This window comes from Eubalaena glacialis, chromosome 13 (assembly GCF_028564815.1).
Source record: "Eubalaena glacialis isolate mEubGla1 chromosome 13, mEubGla1.1.hap2.+ XY, whole genome shotgun sequence".
NCBI lineage: Eukaryota > Metazoa > Chordata > Mammalia > Artiodactyla > Balaenidae > Eubalaena > Eubalaena glacialis.
The window spans coordinates 12,873,037-12,892,858 of NC_083728.1; the positions used below are offsets into that span (position 1 = coordinate 12,873,037).

Sequence of the window (19,822 nt, forward strand, 5' to 3'; positions counted from 1 at the left end):
TTCTTCTGTAGAGGACCACATGCTAAATATTTAGGCTGTGCAGGTCATATGGTCTCCATTCCAACTCTTCAACTCAGCTGTAGTAGCTGGAAAGCAGCCATATAGATAATACATCAACGAAAGGCCATGGCTGGTGTTGTGGACTGAATGTTTGCGTTTCCTCAATTCCTATGTTGAAGTCCTAACCCTCAATATGAGGGTATTAGGAGGTGGGGCCTTTGGGAGGTGATTAAGTTTACATGAGGCCATGAGGGTGGGGTCCTCATGATGGGATTCATGCCCTATAAGAAGAGACCAGACACCTAGCTTGCTCTGTCTGCCATGTAAGGACACAGTGAGAACTTGGCCATTTACAAATCAGGAAGACGGCTCACCAGGAACTTAATCAGCTGGTACTTTATCTTGGACTCCCCAGCCTCCAGAACTGTAGGAAATAAATGTCTCTTGTTTAAGCCACCCAGTCTGTGGTATTCTGCTATATCAGTCTGAACAGATTAAGGCAGCTATGTTTCAATAAAACTTTATTTACCAAAGCAGGCTGCAGGCCAGATTTGGCTCATGACGTAGTTTAAGGACCCCTGATTAAGAACATAGGCTTGGGGTAAACAAGTCCTAGACACCCACCCAATCCCATCACTGCCTGGCCAGGGGAACTTGGCAGTGCTGGTCATTTTATTCTCCAAGCCTCAGTTTCATTGATTCTAAAATGAGGATGAGAGTAGGAACCTCAGGTGGTTGCTGGGAAGATTAAACATGATGATGGGGACAAAGCACTTAGCACAGGGCCCAGCACAGGCTGAGTGCTCAATACACTGGCATTGTTTAGGACACCAATAATGTTAACTATCAGCACCAGCTTCCAAACTAAACCTTAACATGAGGACAAAACAGCTAATTATGCCAAATTTCCTCTGAAAATGTTCACAGCAACAAATATTTTAGGATAGAAGTAGGATTTGAGCCTGCCACTTTAAAATTCTTGGCTCATTACATGTTCCACATAGGACAATTTGTACAGAATTATACTGAATGAGAAAATGGCTTTTCATTTGGAAGAGCTGCTTCTGTGAAGAAACTCTCATCAATTTTCAAGCATAGATATATCAAACAAGAGAAATTAATAGAGTAAATATTAGACTAGAGATGCCAAAAATGTGGCATGCCCAGCGCCACTCGGCAGTCCTGTTCCTCAGCAGACATAACCAATCAATCATGGCACTTTCTCAAGAAACCCAGACGCGGTTCCAGGTATTTTTTCAACACAGCTTCCAAGCAATATAATATAGAACCTATGCACTATTCCTGTTCTAGAAAGTACTGGTAAATTGTGGCTCTCTCCACTGTATTTTTTAAAATTTATCAAGCTCTTTTCATTGCTGTAGGTTGCCCACTGGGGTTAAAAACAAATGTTTCTGAGGTAACCGGAAGCTTCATGAGTAGATCTTAGGAAAAATACAAGAATGCTGGACTGGGAATTAAGAAGCCCAAGTTGTAGGGCTTCCCTGGTGGCGCTGTGGTTAAGAATCCGCCTGCCAATGCAGGGGACACGGGTTCGAGCCCTGGTCCGGGAGGATCCCACATGCCGCGGAGCAACTAAGCCCGTGCACCACAGCTACTGAGCCTGTGCTCTAGAGCCCGTGAGACACAACTACTGAGCTCAAGTGCCACAACTACTGAAGCCCATGCGCCTAGAGCCCGTGCTCCGCAACAAGAGAAGCCACCGCAATGAGAAGCCCGCGCACCACAATGAAGAGTAGCCCCCGCTCGCCGCAACTAGAGAAAGCCCACGTGCAGCAACGAAGACCCAACGCAGCCAAAAATAAATAAATAAAATAAATAAATTAAAAAAAAAAAAAAAGAAGCCCAAGTTGTAGTCCTGTTTCTGTCCCTCACTATCTGCACGTCGTTGGACAAGTCACCCTAACCTCTCCACTGCTGCTTTTTCACCAGTAAAAAGTAACTTATAATAAGGTTACTTATGGCCCTAAGTACAGTCGATCCTCATTATTCACAGGTTTGTACTTATGAATGTGCCCGCTCACTAAAATTTGTAAGTCCCCAATCAATATTTGGGATGCTTTTGTGGTCACTTACAGACACCTGCAGCGCAGTGAAAAATTTGAATCACTTGATGCACAAGATCCTGGCTAAGGTCAAACAAGGAGACGTTCTACCTTCTTGTTTCACCTCTCATATCGTAAACAGTGTCTTTCTTGTGATCTATTTATTGCCATGGTTTTCACATTTTTGTCCTTTTCGTTGGTGATTTCGCCATTTAAAATGGCCCCCACGCACAGTGCTAAGCGCTGTCTAGTGCTGTCTCTGTAGGGTGTGCCCTACAGAGAAATGACGTGTGATCAGCTTTGTTCAGGCATGTGTCATAGTGCTGTTGACCATAAGTTCAATGCTAACAAATCAACAATATATATTAAATAAGGTGTCTTTAAACAGAAACACACAAAGAATAAAGTTATGTATTGATCAGCTGATGAACACGTGACCAGAGAGGCTCACAGGAACCTAGCCCTGTATTCCCTCCAGGAACAATGCTTCAGGATTTGCTAATTCCATGTTCACAGCAACTTTACAGACCATCACCACAAATAATGAGAGTCAATGATATCTATTTCTCTACTTGGCATTATGAATATTAATGCCATCCATAAAGAAGTAGCATTAAATATCTTATGTACCCGCATATGTACCAAATATTCCAATCAGTGCTAAAGGTTTCATTTAGGAAAACATACATAAGAGAGATCAACAAAATACTTCGAGAGAAACAAATTCTTTTTTAGGTAAAGAGGTCAGACCTCTCGTTCTTCCCTCCCTCACAAGACCTCCATAAAGAATGAGCTGAAATGCTCCTTTCTCCATCACCTCCGGAAGCATTCTGAGTACCAGGGGGTCACGGGCACAGCTCGTGTGTAAAGGACTACCTGTGGCTTGAGAGAACATCCTTTATACCACCAAGTTGAAACATGGTACCTGCAAGCAGTCGAGGGATGTGCTGACCACCCGTGGGGACTTGGACTGGCAAGCCAGCTCGAATGGAAGGAAATACTTGTCAGCTTCAATGAAGTTTGCCTTTGGTGGTGCGGTAGCACCAAGCCTAGGAGAAAAGCAGGAGAGGGCCGGAGAGGGGAAATGAAAAAAAAAAAAAAAAAAAAAAAAAGAGCTTGCTTTTCCTACCCCCCACTCTAACTTCCCATCCCACTTGCAACCATTTAATTAAAAGTGCCTGCAAACTGCATCTGTGGGGCTAGACAATGAAAAGTTTAAACACATGCATTAGGAAAAAACACCAAGGGGCCACAGGCAGAGAACAAGGTCTCTGATGAGCAAGCTGTATCGTCAGCGGCCTGGACTGAATCCTGGCACCTGCCACTTCAGAGCTGTATTTCTGAAATGGGACTCACTGGCTTCATTACTATGAAGATGAGGAGCAGCCCCTTAACAGAACAAGCTGCCCTCCTGCCTGAGGAAGCATGACATACAAGAGACAAGGGCTTTGCCTCTTCTGTCAAGAGAAGGTACAACAGCATTAACTTGACCTTCCTTATCCTTTCCTCCAAATATGCAGTTGTTGAGGCAGTAACCTGTTAACTCGGTATCAGTTCAAACACATACAGAGTCTTGCCATGTGCCCAGCGCTGTGCTAGGAGAGTGTGTGCCACCCTTGAGGATCAGAAATATGGGGAAACATGCAGAGAAAGGGGTTCCCACGGCCACCACCTACTACTCCCTTCATACTGCACTTCAGCAAGGAGAACGTGCCCAGGCTTACCTTTGCTTTTCTATTTCTGCTTTAATTTCATCTGGTGGGGAAGAAAGAAAGGCATGTTAGGAGCATGCAATATGTATATTAAAAAAAAAACAAATATAACAAAATATTGAAAGCTATCTAAGTAGGGGGATGATGATCTTTTTCTCTTTTCCACATTTTCTGTAAGTATATATACTTTTTCTTTAGCACTTAAAAAAGTTGTGGTAAATATGCGTAACACAAAATTTACCACATTAACTATTTTTAAGTGTACAGTTCAGTGGCATTAAGTACATTTATATTGTGCTAAGGCATATATAATTTTCATGAATTAAAGTTAATTTATAAACCTTTACGATGGAGGGTACAACAACTACATGGTTACGGTTATGGATATAGTGCCAACACTCAGAGGTCACAGTCTCAAAGAGATCATCTTATTTCCAGGAAAACAAGATTTTGTGCCATTGAGACAAGAACATCCTACCTAAACACGCCAGATTCCCCCACAGCCACTTAGTCGAATGCATTCCTACGTGTCAGGCTTGGCAGGCTCACGGTATTATCAAAGCAGGCCAGTGAAACAGGTCTACCTGAATGCCATGTATTCAGATAACCTCCAAAAGGCCAGCCTTCTTCACACAATGTCTTGAGGGCCAGTGGTTTGGATATGGCATTAGTTATCCTAGCAACCCCAGAACACAGTTCTGGAAGTGACAAGTTTCCTTTTCCTGGACAACTCTATTCTAGACTGACCTTTAGGAAGTGAAAACCGAGTAACTGGACTCACTAGAGGTGGCAATTTTAACCTTCAAGCCGCTCTTTCAAGGTCCTCTTACTACACACATAAGAAAACAGAAGAGGAACACCAGATGGCTAATATCAAACATTTCGCTCATGGACCATAAGGCCTGTGACACACAGGGTCTGCTAAAGAGAGCTCTGTGGCAAGGTTCCCGCTCCTCTGGGACAAGAATCCACTCAGGAAGTAGCTCTGGCCTCCTCTAGCTGAGGCCCCAGGCTGTGGGAGTGGCCTGGGAAATCCAGCCCAGGAGGCTGGTGGCCAAGCTTTCAGCTTGCAGAAATCAACATGCATGATGTCAACACTCTGCTTGGTGGTAGTATCATCTGTCGCTGTGTGACGTGTCAGAGGGGCACTGATGCCGGAACTCAAATGCAAGGGTTCCTTCCAGTCATGGCTACCTTATTAGAGTTAAGTTTAGACGTTAAGTGTATCTGAAGCAATTAGGCCTTTGTTAGAGTCTGGGCTGACCTCTGAGCTCTAAAATAGTCTGTTCTAGAATGCCACTGGTGCCAACCCACCAGTCGACAAATCAATCACCAGGACTGCTACTTACTCACTGAGGCACTAAGGGTAATCAAACCAAAGACCTATGGAGGCCAGGCAGGAAACCTCCTGGAGAGACACGGGTGGGTATAAGACATCAGGGGCAGGGAGGAACCCCTCCCCACCCAACAGGGCATGGAGTGCAGCAGAGTCTCAGTCCCAGCTGATTGAGCCCAGAGGTGCCCGTTGTTCTGATTTTTCCAGAAGTCAAAATCTGGATTTGAAGTGAAAACTCCAACTGTAATTCGAAGTAATTTCAACTGTTTAAAAAAATTATGCTCAGGGACTTCCCTGGCAATCCAGTGGTTAAGACTCCACGCTTCCACTGCAGGGGGTGCTGGTTCCATTCCTGGTCAGGGAACTAAGATCCTGCAAGCCGCGAGGCATGGCCAAAAAAAAAAAAAATTATGCTCAAATGAAACTGGTTTGCAGGCTGCCCTGACCTTAGACTACCAGTTTGCAACCTTTGCCTTAAGGGACAGGGAAGAATGGAGGAGAAAGTAATTCACTGGCCGCAGAAAGCTAACTGCAGGGGATACAGGACTATGACCAGCACAGGGAAAACAAAACATCCGCGTTCTGTGCAAGCAAAACGTCGCCCGGCCAAAGAACAAAGAGCAACTACGGAGCCAGAGCACCAGGGCTCGAGGCCAAACTGCTCTATCTTACAGATGAAGAGACAAGATCCAGAGAGGTTACAAGCTAGTGAGAGGCGGAGCTGCGACTTGAACCCAGAAAATTAGGCTCCCAAGCCTGTGTTCGTAACCTCTTGGGTAACTTGGCTCTCAAATAAGCATGTCGAATTATTCCGTAACCTATAAATGCGAAACAATATAAACACTGGTTTTGCATCATTAATTCAAAGCGTGAATGCTGCGACCATAGCTGGAAGGCTTGGTGTTCGTACTGCTCCGTGAGCCTCATCCGGCCTCGGGGAGCCCATTTACAACCCAGGCTCTGGAATCCCCCCACTTCTTTTCCTGGCCTGATGGGACAGGACCACAGGAAGGTGCACCCTGGTTTCCCGATGGGAATGAACAAGGGCCAGTGTGACTTGAGCAGGGCAGGGCACAGCCCTCCACAGTGAGCAGTACCTACTGCAGAAGACCAAGAAACTGCGATCTTCACAAAACATGTGATCACAGATTTCCTTTAGTCTTCTTCATCTATACTTAAGTATTCCCACAAGTATGAGGAATTGTTGCACTCTCTAGAACATTCTTTGTTAAAGGAAAAAAATTTGAAAAATCCTCTCCACAAGGCCCAGTAGGGGTCCAGATGATGAGAAGCCCCTGGAGGGCAGTGGGGGAGGGGCCTGAGCGGACCTATGTTTGGACAGATCCCTCTGGCTGCAGTTTTGAGTATAAAGAGGAGGGTGGACAGCACAGAAGCAGCAAAGCCAATCAAGAGGCTGCTGCTAACTGACAAAGGATTAATCTCCAAGATTTACAAGCAGCTCATGCAGCTCAGTAACAAAAAAACGAACAACCCAATCCAAAAATGGGCAGAAGACCTAAATAGACATTTCTCCAAAGAAGATATACAGATTGCCAACAGACACATGAAAGAATGCTCAACATCATTAATCATTAGAGAAATGCAAATCAAAACTACAATGAGGTATCATCTCACACCGGTCAGAATGGCCATCATCAAAAAATCTAGAAACAATAAATGCTGGAGAGGGTGTGGAGAAAAGGGAACACTCTTGCACTGTTGGTGGGAATGTAAATTGATACAGCCACTATGGAGAACAGTATGGAGGTTCCTTAAAAAACTAAAAATAGAACTACCATACGACCCAGCAATCCCACTACTGGGCATATACCCTGAGAAAACCATAATTCAGAAAGAGTCATGTACCAAAATATTCATTGCAGCTCTGTTTACAATAGCCAGGACATGGAAGCAACCTAGGTGTCCATCATCGGATGAATGGATAAAGAAGATGTGGCACATATATACAATGGAATATTACTCAGCCATAAAAAGAAATGAAATGGAGGTATTTGTAATGAGGTGGATGGAGTTAGAGTCTGTCATACAGAGTGAAGTAAGTCAGAAAGAGAAAAAGAAATACAGTATGCTAACACATATATATGGAATCTAAGGGAAAAAAAAATTAAAAAAAAAGGTCATGAAGAACCTAGTGGCAAGATGGGAATAAAGACACAGACCTACTAGAGAATGGACTTGAGGATATGGGGAGGGGGAGGGGTGAGATGTGACAGGGTGAGAGAGTGTCATGGACATATATACACTACCAAATGTGAAATAGATAGCTAGTGGGAAGCAGCCGCATAGCACAGGGAGATCAGCTCGGTGCTTTGTGACCACCTAGAGGGGTGGGATAGGGAGGGTGGGAGGGAGGGAGATGCAAGAGGGATGAGATATGGGAACATATGTATATGTATAACTGATTCACTTTGTTATAAAGCAGAAGCTAACACACCATTGTAAAGCAATTATACTTCAATAAAGATGTTTAAAAAAAAAAAAAAAGAGGCTGCTGCTAATAACCCAGGCAAGCAACAGTGGGGGCTGGGGCCAGGGCAGGGGCAGAGAAGGATGAGCATGAGCCACAGGAAAGCTGGAAATGGCCTGAGGGTAGTAGTTCCATAGAGTCTGACCCAACAGTTGGCTTCTAGATATATTTGGATAATACAATATTTTTTTCCATTGAAAAGAGGCAGGGGACTTCCCTGGCGGTCCAGTGGTTGAGACTCCGTGCTTCCACTGCGGGGGGCACAGGCTCAATCCCCGGTTAGGGAACTATGATCCCATATCCCACATGCTGCATGCAGCGTGGCCAAAAAGAAAAAAAAAAAAAAAAAGAGGCAAGAAAAAAAAAACAGGGAAAAGGTGTGTGGCATGGGGTCCCACAGAACACTTGACATAGCCTGGTGTGGTGAAAGACAAGAAATGGGTTGGAAGTTCCGAAAGAAGATGGACATCTATTAGCTGAATGATGCCAGGTGGGTTATTAAACCTCCCTGAATCTTGATGTCCTACTCTAAAAAAAATGAGGATGATAAAAAGCAGCCCCATATGCTCCAGAGACTGTAACTAGGCAGTTGGGTGTAGGTAATTCTTTGGACAAACCGGAAGTATTGATGGCTAAGGCAGTGTCAGGCATACACAGGTGGTCAATAAATGTCCATTCTCTTGCCCTTAAAACAGGAGTCAGTAATAGTGCAAAATCTCTAGTGCCATCGGTGGAACGACGGAAAGCCAAGGGAAAGAAGAAAATCAGTGGAACACAAATCATCATAGTAACTGCTGACATTCGCTAGGGGCAGGTGCCCATTTGGTCCTCCTTACAACTCAGGAAGACAAGAGACTCATCTCCTAACCACATACAGGTGAGGAATCTGGACACAGAGAGGTGAAGTCACCTGCCCACAGTCACAGCCAGGAAGTGCCACTGCAGGATTCACACCCAGGCTGTCTGCTCCAGAGCCGAAGAGGAGGAGGATGCGTGAAGGAGGAGGAGCAGATGGTGAGGCACACCTGCTCCAGTTTATTGCCCAGCCTTTTAACAGGCACTGCTCTCCCAACAGCCAACTGGGCAATTAGCAGCAATAAATGAGCAGGCTGGAAAGGAGCGAGACCTGAGTGGGGTGGGGCAGCTGCAGCTGAAAAGCCACGCTGTCTTCCTGGGAAATCCTTCCTGGGAAATCCTTCCTGGGCATCGCTGTCAGTTAGGAACCTCGGGTCACACCTCCCCATTCATCAATGACTTTGGCACCAGCTCACATTCTCTGCTCCACTCCCAAGCTAAGTCCAGCAATGACCACGACCAAGCTCAACAACGCCATCCCTGGTCAACCCCCCAAAGCCCCAGGACATCCCTTGGAACCTTCACCTCCCCTCACACATCTGACCTGCACACCCCTCTCTACTATGCAAACCAACACTACCCTCAGTTCCTCCTCCACCCAAGTCAGCCTGGTGTGGCTGGCCACACTCTGAATCTTGTCCCTGTTTGGAACTGTGTTACTTCTAGCTGCTGCCTGTTCTCCGCCCACAACCTCCTTTCCTTCCAGATGACCTACTAACTGCTCCCAGTAGGACCCTTCTTTGGCCTGTCAGACCTGACAAGGCCAAGAACTTGTCAGCTTTCCCCTTTTTTCATTTTCCAGGATGGATCCCATTACAGGATTGTTATCTGAATGACAGCCAAACAATAGGCTTGACTCTCTCTGACCTTTAGTCTTAACTTCTGGCAAAATCCCAAACTTAGATTATATGACCCTCTCCTCTGACCTGTCTCCACCTAAGACCAGACCTCTGACTACAGGGCAAGTTGGTAGGTCTATAAAGGCCCTAATCACCAACCACAATGGAACCCTAAATACTGCCAGTTAAGCTCACCACCTCCAACTCTCCACAAAGACTACTGCACATTTCTCTACTCTCTTCAAATACCCCTTCTCTCCCTCCTAGTCATCACCATTCATCTTTACTCACAACCGACGGAGCAGCCTATTTCATGCAGAAATTAGAAGCCAACACGAGGAGACTCCCTCAACTTCCTGTTAGCCAATCTACAAACTCACCTACTTCTGTACCCAGCCTGCACTCTCTCCTGCTAGAAAACAATGTCAAGCCCCTCCAACTCTGCCGTCTCCCATCCCTACTGCCTTCTGAGGAACTACCTAGAATCTGATCACTTCTCACATGCTGGACCACCCCCATCACCCCAGACCAAGCCACCATCATCTCCCACCTAGACTAAGAGCCTCTTTCTTAACTGGTCTCACAGCTTCAGCTCTCACCCTTCCTCCCGGCCCACATCTTTGTCTACACAGCAGCCAGAGGGATTCCCTTAAAATGTAAATCAGATTACATCTGCTCAAAATAGATTATCCATAACCATCATAATGTAAACCTGATTAACATCTGCTCCTTTGCGCAAAACTCCACTGGCTTCTCATCTCACAGAGTAAAAACTCACAATCTTGACCTTGGCCTCCAAGCCTCTAAAACATCTGGCCCCTGCTATCCCTCTGATCTCACCTCCTACCACCCTGCCCCCAGCTTAATTGTTGCCTGTCCTGTTCAGGGCCTTTGCACTTGCTCTTCCTGCCACCTGGAATGCCCTCCCTCCCCCAGATATCCACCAGGCTCACTCTTCCCTTCCTTCAGATGACTGTTCAAATGTCACCTCTTCAGAGAGGCCTTCCCTCGCCACTTAAAACTGCCCTCCTTGTGATTCTGGACCACCTTACCTGCTTTATTTTTTCGCTTTACACCGATTTTTCCTAGTCTTTCATCACAGTATTTACCACCTTTGACATACTTTTTATCAGTTCACTTATTCTCCATCTTCCCCAGTAGAATATAAACTCTGTGATAACAGAGACTTCCGTCTGTTTTGTTCACTGCTGAATCCCCATTATCTAGGAATTCCTAGACACAGAGCAGGCACTCAATATTTGCTGAATGAATAAACTGTCCTTTCTCTTTCTTGCATTATTTAACCTCTCCCTTAACTGGCTCCCTTCCCAATGACATTTAAACAAGTTCAAGCCTCTTCTACCTTTAAACAAAGAAAAATATAAAACCAAAAACTCCCACGATCCACATCTCCATCCTCTCCTTCACACCCCAGGCAAAGCCCTGGAAAGACTTGTGTCTGTTTCCTCACCTCCCATGCATGCCCCAACCCATTCCAGTCTGGTTTTCACCTTCACTGCATCAGCAAAACAGCCAAGCTAAGGTCACCCATGACCCGCATGTCTCTAAATCTGATGGGTAATTTTCCAGTTGCCATCTGACCTGACCTCCTTGCAGCATTTGACCTTACTGACCTCCCCCTCCTTGAAATTTTCTCGACTTCCGGCTTCATAAGCACCCGTTCTCATCTGCCCTCTGCTTCTTGTCCCATCTCTTCTCCATTTCCTTGGTAGACTCAGCCTCCTCTGCCCAGCCAGGCAGGCCGGGGTTCCTCGGGCCCAGGCTCTCCTGCCTCTCCTTTTCTGTACACTCTCCCCCACAGGCCTTCGCAGCCTCAACTGCACCTTCAATCCCCACCTGGGCTCGGATGACCCTCAAATCTTGATTTCCGGCGCTGGCCTGCCTTATGAACACGAGGCTCGTACATCCATCCACTTCCTATTCCACCTGTCCAACTGGATGCTCAAAGGCAGGTGAAACTCAACACATCCAAGTCCCAACTCAGATCAAGCTCCTCCATCCACCTCTCCCTAGATGGTCTTCCCACTCCCATCTAAAAGAACTGCACCACTATCCATCCAGTTGGGTGAGTCAGAAACTTAAGAGTCAGCTTTACTGATCCACTTTCTCGTGTTCTTACCCAATCCATCACCAAGTTTTCTTAGTTTTACCTTCTAAACAAGTGGGGAATACGTTCACTTTGCTCTGTTACTACTGTCACTACTCTAAGTCCAGGCCACCAGCATCTCTCCCCTGGATGATGGTAACTGCCTCCTCACTGGTCCCTGGGTAATCTCTCTGGTTTTCCTCGAAGATGTTCTGAACATAATGGCTCAAGTGATCTTTCCAAAATACAAACCTGTTTATCCCATCACCTCCTTCCCTGTTTAGAACTCTGCAGTGTTATCTCACTGCTTTTGGTCTAAAAATCAAACTCCTCAACATAACCTCCAAGGTCTTGCATGGTAGGACCCTGGACTACCTCTCCCACCTTATCCCCCAAACCTCTCCCCCTTCATTTGCCATGCTCCAACCACACAGTGGCCTCTTTTAGTTTCTTTTTTAAAAATTATTATTAAAGCTTTTTAAAAATTTTGAGGTAACTATAGATTCACAGGCTGTTGTATCTTTTAGTTTCCTTAACCGTCATATTCCTCTCTGCCACAGGGCCTTTGCATATGCTGTTCTCCCCCTCCTGCTGCCATAATGCCTCTCACCCTAACCTATTTAATTTTTCATTCAGCTCTCAAGACTTCCTCAGGGAAGCTTTCCTTCATCCCTTTGTCCACTCCCCTTGTGGGACCAGGTTTTTCTCCTTCATAGGAGATGTTAGGTTGTTAGTATGACTCAGAGGATGTGATCATCTGAACAGTCCCCTTCTTCCCCATTAACTGCAAACTCCATGAGAACAGGGTCTTTGTTTGTTTTGTTTTCCTTGCATCATGACACCTGGTATGACACCCAAATAAATATCTTCTGAATGAATGTCACCCTGGTTTAGTCAGAAGGACTATATAGAGAACAAGTATGCACTGACTACTCCTTAGGACAGAGGGAAAATTTAAGAATTCTAGGTCCTAGCACAAGAAGGCTGTTCTCCCCACAAGTCTATAAAACCTAATGAAATACCTAATAAAAAAGCTAAAAGACTCATTTACAACCAAGACAGTAAACCCAAAGAAGCTTCTTATAGGAAGACTCCAGGAATGAATTTGCAAACAGTTAAGTATTTTCTAAGATAACCTTGCTGGAAAGAAAGTCAAGTATTTTCCAGGCAGGCCCCCTCAGCCTGGTGAAAAAGAACTAAATACAGTTCTGAGCTATTTATATAGGAGACTCCATGTACTTGCTGATTAAGCACATGTTTTCACAAGTTTGCTCTTCCATAAAGAATGGTCTTACTGTTTTCCCCAGCACTGCTTACAGTCTCCCCTGAGATTTACAAGTACAGGACAGAGCTCTAAATTTTTCCAACCACTTGCCTCACCGGTGTCGAAATGTCAGAGACCAGCAAAGATGTCCATAAACCAACCAATAATGGAGGCAGGAAGAACAAGTATTCAGTTCCTTCTCCTTTAAATATGGTAACACCAATGCCTCTGAATTTTAGTAGGTCATTTGTTAGGTGCCAGGTACGGTATCAGTTATTTATTGCGTTAGTTCATATAACCTTTACAATAATCCTGTGACACAGGTATTATCACCTTTCTCATCCCAGGAAACCAAGGCTCCAAGAAGCTAAATGATTAGTCCAGGATCACAAGACCAATCAATAAGCAAAGTTTCAAACGCAGCTCCCAATGAATTTTCAGCCAATCCAACAAATAAATGCTTTTCAATAATCAAAATCCAATTTTTAGTGCTGCTTCTAGACAGAAAACCTCCTCCTGCAGAATCACTATAAAACTTTTCAACAAAAAGTAATGTCAGGGTCCCAAGTCCTATTATTTCTCAAAATTTTTATAATCTACAGCACACATAAACAAGATGTCTAATCAAAACACCCGACTTTGCTAACATTAAAGGTTTTATTTTGTGTTTCAATTGAAAGCCTTACTTTATGACAATTTAGGGATATTTTTGATATTTTTCAAATTTTGCACTTACGTTCCTCCTAATGCTGAGAATAGTTACTTCAAACACATCAAAGTTAGAACAACAACATCGTATGCGGGAAAAAGCCATTTACCGTATATTATATGGACATGTGAATGCTGAATGTTTTTTGTATATTAATATGCAACTAAAATTTATGAATATACTCCCTTAATTGGCTTCATCCTAATGACATTTAAACAAGTTTGAGTCTTTTCTACCTTTAAAAAAAGAAAAAGAAAAAACCAAAGAACCCCCATGATCCACATCTTCCTCCTCCCCTTCACAGCATAGCCAAACTTTGGGAACGAGTTGCGTGCACTCACGGTCTATTTCCTCACCTCCCACTCACACCTCAACCCACTCCAGTCTGGTTTTCACCTTCACCGTGCCACCAAAACAGCTCAAGCTAAGATCACCAATGACCCACATGTCTCTAAATCCCGTATATTAAACAGAGTAGCAAATCTAAAAGTGGATTTTATGATTTATATGTCAGCTACACGTTGTAATTGTTGCCCACCTGGCTGTGCAGATGTGGGCAAGTTGCCCTCTGAGCTTTGGTTTCCCTTTGCCTGCTGTAGCCAAAGACGGACATCAATCACACGTCACAACTCCAGAATGAATAGAGGGAGTTTACTGCTGATGTAGAGAGAGGTCATAAATCAGCAAGATTTAATACCTCAAATGAAACTTGTGGGAAACGAGCTCTTTAACTTCATTTCTTTCTTCCTGTTAGTCCCTAAATTAAACCAAAGACATACGCAGTAAAAAGCTGCAGAGAAAAAGCTGTGATCTTTTTGATTAGAGGCTTTCATATACTATATCTCAAAATTCAACTACTAAAAATACGGTCTCTTTACTTATTGAATGCTCTACTTACTGAATCATCACCAAAACTTCACTGCATAGAAACTTCACTGCCAATATAATGATTGTTTAAGACTCCAATGAGTATTTTATACAACACAAGAACTTTCCTATGGAGAAGCAATGGTAGTAATAGTTACTGGGCTCTGGAGCCAGACTGCCAGTGTTCACAGCCTGGCTCCACTGCTTCTTGGTTAAGTCACGTCAGCCAAGTTCTTAAGGCCTCGATGAAGATAATAATAGTAAGAACTAAACTGCATGTAAAGCATATGGCACTGTGCCCGGAACACAGAAGTGCTTAGTACATGGTTGATATCATATAGCTATTATATAACATGTGATTTTAAAAAGTCACTCACTCGGGCTTCCCTGGTGGCGCAGTGGTTAAGAATCCACCTGCCAATGCAGGGGACACGGGTTTGAGTCCTGGTCCGGGAAGATCCCACATGCCGCGGAGCAACTACGCCCGTGGGCCACAACTACTGAGCCTACGCTCTAGAGCCTGCGAGCCACAACTACTGAAACCTGTGTGCCTGGAGCCCGTGCTCCGCAACAAGAGAAGCCACTGCAATGCGAAGCCCACACACCGCAAGGAAGAGTAGCCCCCGCTCGCCGCAACTAGAGAAAGCCCGTGCGCAGCAACGAAGACCCAACGCAGCCAAAGATAAATAAATAAAATAAATAAATTTATTAAAAAAAAAAAAAGTCACTCACTCAATTGGGTGATAACGATGCGTCAGAGTTAGGTTCGTCACTACATAATCGCCCCACTCTGGTGAGGGATGTTGGTAATGCGGAGACCATGCACAAGTGGGGGCAGGGAGGGGAATATGGGAAGTCTCTGCACCTCCCATGCAATTTTGCTGTGAACCTAAAACTGCTCTAAAAATTAAAGTCACTCAATTTCATATGAAAAACATAGGTATGTTTAATGACAACTGGCAATTACAGAGCACTCAGCCCCTACTTGGCACTTTGTGAGTATTAAATTATTAAATAAGATACCGAATCTCTTACAATATATGAGGACTACTGTGAAAACAATTCAGTTAAAGTTTTCGAGATTTCCAGATTTTTCCACACCATTTGAAACCACTCAGATTACCTTCTCAAGTCTCTAAACTTGATAGAGTTTAAGACCAGAAATATAATTTAAAGAGATCATGGGAGAGAATGGCTCTTAAATAAGACCGTTGTGAAAGGGAGGTTTAAAAATGTAATTATGTGCCCTAACTGGAGGGCTGAAAGGTTCAAGATTATTTATATAAAAATTTCATTACGAAAGTAAAGAGCAACAACGTCCTTGGGGTGATGAATACTTTCACAGGCTCTTTTGATTTCTCAATAAAGCCTGGAAGGCCATGATCCTCTAATTGGGCAGACCCTATCTATGCATTTGGCATTTAGTAAAGATGAATCCCTGAGATTACTCCAAACCTATTCCATCCTGATCATCACTGCTTTTACAAGGAACAACCCTTGTCTTCATTGAGCTTAGCAAGTTAATACTCTAATAAACACAGCCTTTCAGTCGTGTAATTACTTTCTTACTTATTGCATCTACAAACCAAATAGAGCAATAAGTCATTCTTGAACGAGGACCCAACCTAAGTTAACATCAAGCCAGGGTGCTTAGAGTGTCTTGTGGTTTCTCACAGCTTAAAATAATAAAAACAAATAACAGAGCAAGCCTTTACAGAGCACCTACTACATGGCAAGTTTTTTGCACACGTCAACTATCTTTTTTTAAAAATAAATTTATTTATTTTATTTATTTATTCATTGCTGCGCGTGAGCTTTCTGTAGTTGCAGCGAGCGGGGGCTACTCTTCGTTGCGGTGCACGGGCTTCTCATTGCGGTGGCTTCTCTTGTTGCGGAGCACAGGCTCTAGGCACACGGGCTTCAGTAGTTGTGGCTCGCGGGCTTAGTTGCTCCACAGCACGTGGGATCTTCCCGGACCAGGGCTCGAACCCGTGTCCCCTGAATTGGCAGGCAGATTCTTAGCCACTGCGTCACCAGGGAAGCCCCCTAACTTTATCTTTACAATAACCCCATCAGGAAGCTATAAGATCTGTCCAAGGTCACAAAGATAGCAAGTAGAAGGCAAGGGATCTGAATCCAGGCGGTCTTGAGTCCACAGAACACACTCCAAATCCCTATGCTACACAGCCCCTGCATCCGTGATCCCCTCCCCCTAATATGCTACAACTGGTGGAAGGTCACAGAAGCTGTCTCCTGGAAGTGCTCCTATCGTTCAAGCATTTCAACTTTGAGCAGTCACAGTTCCTCTTACCAAAATGAGTAATAATCTATACATGGCAGTCTCTAAAATACTCGCCACATTGCAATGTTTCGTACACAGGCTTGTTTCAGCTACTTTTACTGGACACAAAACTGGGCCTTGAGATGCAGAGTGAAATACCACCAGATACTTTGCTATATGCTTTCTTCTGCAGTCATTTTTATTTAATAGCAATGACACACAAGTACTGTCTTAAAAAAAAAAAAAAAGATGGCCAGTCTAACTCAACACTTTACATAGGTTCCCTTGTAATAATTACTCAAGTTGATGATGATGAGCCACCATGACAATTTGCTATTCAATTAACCTGTGGTCAAATTACTTCCTTTATAGGCTATTTCTTTTTTTTTCTTAAATAACATCATATGGGATATTTTATTTAACTCATCTATATTGTTTGACAAGAAAAATATTTTTAATGGAGAATTTATATTTTCAGTATAGGCTATTTCTTACAATTCACTACCGAAACACTGAATGTGCATTCCACAATTTGGGCTGGAAAAATCTGAACTTCTCAACAAGGCATGATCCAAAAATATCTAAAAAGCTCTCAATGTTAAGGCCCTCTATGACCCATGTGACAATTTTATACGTAGGTTCCAACAAAGTGATATACAATTTGCTGAAAATTTGATGTTAAGTGTTCTGAAGGGGGAACGAAAACTTCTCTGCCAAATAACTATTTTGAAACTTCTGCAACAATTCACTTAAAGTAACATTGAGAGGACAGAATGCAGGCAGATTTCCAAGCAGAGTTGTAAGTACCAGGCTTTTGCCTAACTAACTGCTTTGTAGTGCTTATCCTGCATTCCTGATAAAACAATATCCAACAGTTAGCCTTGGTTTCCTGAATAAAAAAGCTTTACAAATCTAAATCTCAGTAAATTCCTCTAATTGATCCTGAATTTCACAGGACTAGTATGTTTCCAGATTTTCTCAGCAACAACAACCTTTGTATCAATAGTTCTTGATCCTTGAGGGAGTCTCAGACCCTTCTGAGAAGCTGATGAAAGCCATGGCCTTCTTCCCAGAGAAATAAATGCAAAGTTCACAAACTCATTCCTAGGCCCCAAGAGAAGACTCCCAGAGTACCCTGCACCAAATGAAAGGAGAAAGGTGATGGTAACCTCAAACTCTGTGACAGAAAATCAAACTTTCCATTTACGTGGTCACTTGTTAGGGAAAACAGGTCTTTTTACAGATTCCAAACCAAAGGCATTGGGGTGATGAATTAACTTGACGCCAACTCTCGTCAAATGTATTGATCCTCATGGCCTAGAACCCTCTTCTCCTGAAATTCCACGTGGTGAATACTTCCTGCCTTTCAGTACTTGGCTCAAATGTCACCTCCTCAGAAAGGATTACTTTCTTGACCACCCTATGGAAAGCAGTCCTCAGGCCCTCTTTATCACATCTACTTTTACAAAAAATTTTACAAAAGTAAAGCAATTATGAAAAAATTACTTTTAGGGCTCCCCTGGTGGCACAGTGGTTAAGAATCCACTTGCCAATGCAGGGGACATGGGTTCGAGCCCTGGTCTGGGAAGATCCCACATGCCGCGGAACAACTAAGCCCATGTGTCACAACTACTGAGCCTGCGCTCTAGAGCCTGCCAGCCACAACTACTGAGCCCAAGTGCCACAACTACTTAAGCCTGCAAGCCTAGAGCCCGTGCTCCACAACGAGAAGCCACCACAATGAGGAGACTGCGCACCGCAACGAAGAGTAGCCCCCGCTCGCCGCAATTAGAGAAAGCCCGTGCGCAGAAAGGAAAACCCAACACAGCCAAAAATAAATAAACAAAACAAATAAATTTTTAAAAACTGCTTTTACGCAAGTATTTATTAGCATTCAAAAATGTCTCATTCATTTTTAAATTTACTTATTCTGCCTCCCCTATTAGAGTAGAAGCTCTGTAAGGGCAAATACCTTGTCTGTCTCGTTCCCCATTGTATCCTCAGTGCCTGCCACCGTGCCTGGTACACAGTGGGCATTTGATAAATATCTGTTGAGTGACAAACTAAAAGATAGGATGCTGATGATGGAATCAACTACCAAGGTTTTAACTAGAGATGAATCAGACTTCTCCCCTCTTTCAATCATCTGTGGGTCCATTCAGTCAGCATCTACTGCGTGTTAGGCCCTGTTGCAAGTGCAGGGGATCCAGCGGTGAATAAAACAAACAAGTGTCTCTGCCCTCACAGACCCTCTATTTGAGTGAACCGCAAGGAACGAGCAGATCTCTTTAACACTACAATACCTGAAGGTGCAGGATAACCCTCTACATTCCCTCCTGGAGGGAGTTATGGGCGATCCCCAAATGAAAGGAAAACATACACCAGTTGGGCACTTCCAAAGCAGGCCTCAGGAGTTTCCCTAAACCAGCTGGGCAGCTCTTCTCACAGGCTCTGCTCACATGGGGGAACTCCAACCAGCAGAACCCAGGTAAAGAAAAAACTTAGAGCAAGGGCTGCTGCTTCTGAAGGTGACGAGAGAAGGAACCAGGAAATAGGACGGCAAGGAGCCGTGGCAAGAGCCCTGGGCTGGGAGGCTGGAGAGCCAGTCCTGGCTGTCACCAACTTGCTAGGTGACCTTGGGCCAGTCCCGAGCTGCCAGGGCATCAGTTTCTCCCGGGGTATGATAAGGAGGGCGGGAGGGTGGGACTCGGGGTCGTGGGGAAGTGGCGCCCAGGAGGCCGGGCTGAGGCCCCGTGGGGTAACGGCCGGCGTGGGGAGGCCGGCGCGGGGCCGGGCCGGGGCGGCTCACCCACCGAGCGCCACCTGGCAGGCCCTGCGCAGCTGGGAGTGCTGGGGCCGCTTCACCTCCTTGTCGGCTAGGATCTTCTCCAGGGCCCGGGACACGAACATGCTCTTGGTGTGGCTCTCCTGCATGGCCCCGGCCCAGCGGGGGCTAGCAGCCCCGCGGGCGGATGGCGCTAGCAGGCGGGCGAGCGAAGCTGCGGGCCCGGCGTCCACGCCGGCACCAGCCGCATCCGTCCGCGCCGCCCAGTCAGGAAGCGACGCCGCGGCCCCACGGCGCCGCCATGTTGGAGCGCGTCACGTGACCACGTGACTGGAGGGGGCGCTACGGCGTCCGTCGACCCCGTGACCCTGGAGGGCGTGGCCTAGGCTGGGGGCGGGGCGGGGCCAGGTGGACGAGGAGGGGAGGGGCGAGGGTGGAGGAAGGAAGGGGAAACGTTGGGAGGTGAGTAGAAGTGGGTGGAGGCAGGAGGGCATGTGAAGGACGGAAGAAAGGTGG

The 19,822-nt window shown here is 45.1% G+C and overlaps 1 protein-coding gene across 2 annotated transcripts in view; it reads right to left on the reverse strand.

The window, feature by feature from the left end:
• The window catches only part of ARFGEF2 (ADP ribosylation factor guanine nucleotide exchange factor 2), a 100,879-nt gene extending 81,272 nt beyond the window's left edge, over positions 1 to 19,607 (reverse strand). For both annotated transcript variants that reach the window (XM_061209714.1, XM_061209715.1), the window contains exons 1-3: positions 19,335 to 19,607; positions 3,788 to 3,818; positions 2,989 to 3,112 (exon numbers count right to left, since the gene is read on the reverse strand). In XM_061209714.1, the coding sequence (XP_061065697.1) occupies positions 2,989 to 3,112; positions 3,788 to 3,818; positions 19,335 to 19,455 (276 nt within the window). In that variant the 5' untranslated portion in view covers positions 19,456 to 19,607. The remainder of the gene's footprint in view (positions 1 to 2,988; positions 3,113 to 3,787; positions 3,819 to 19,334) is intronic.
• Positions 19,608 to 19,822: the final 215 nt, after the last annotated feature.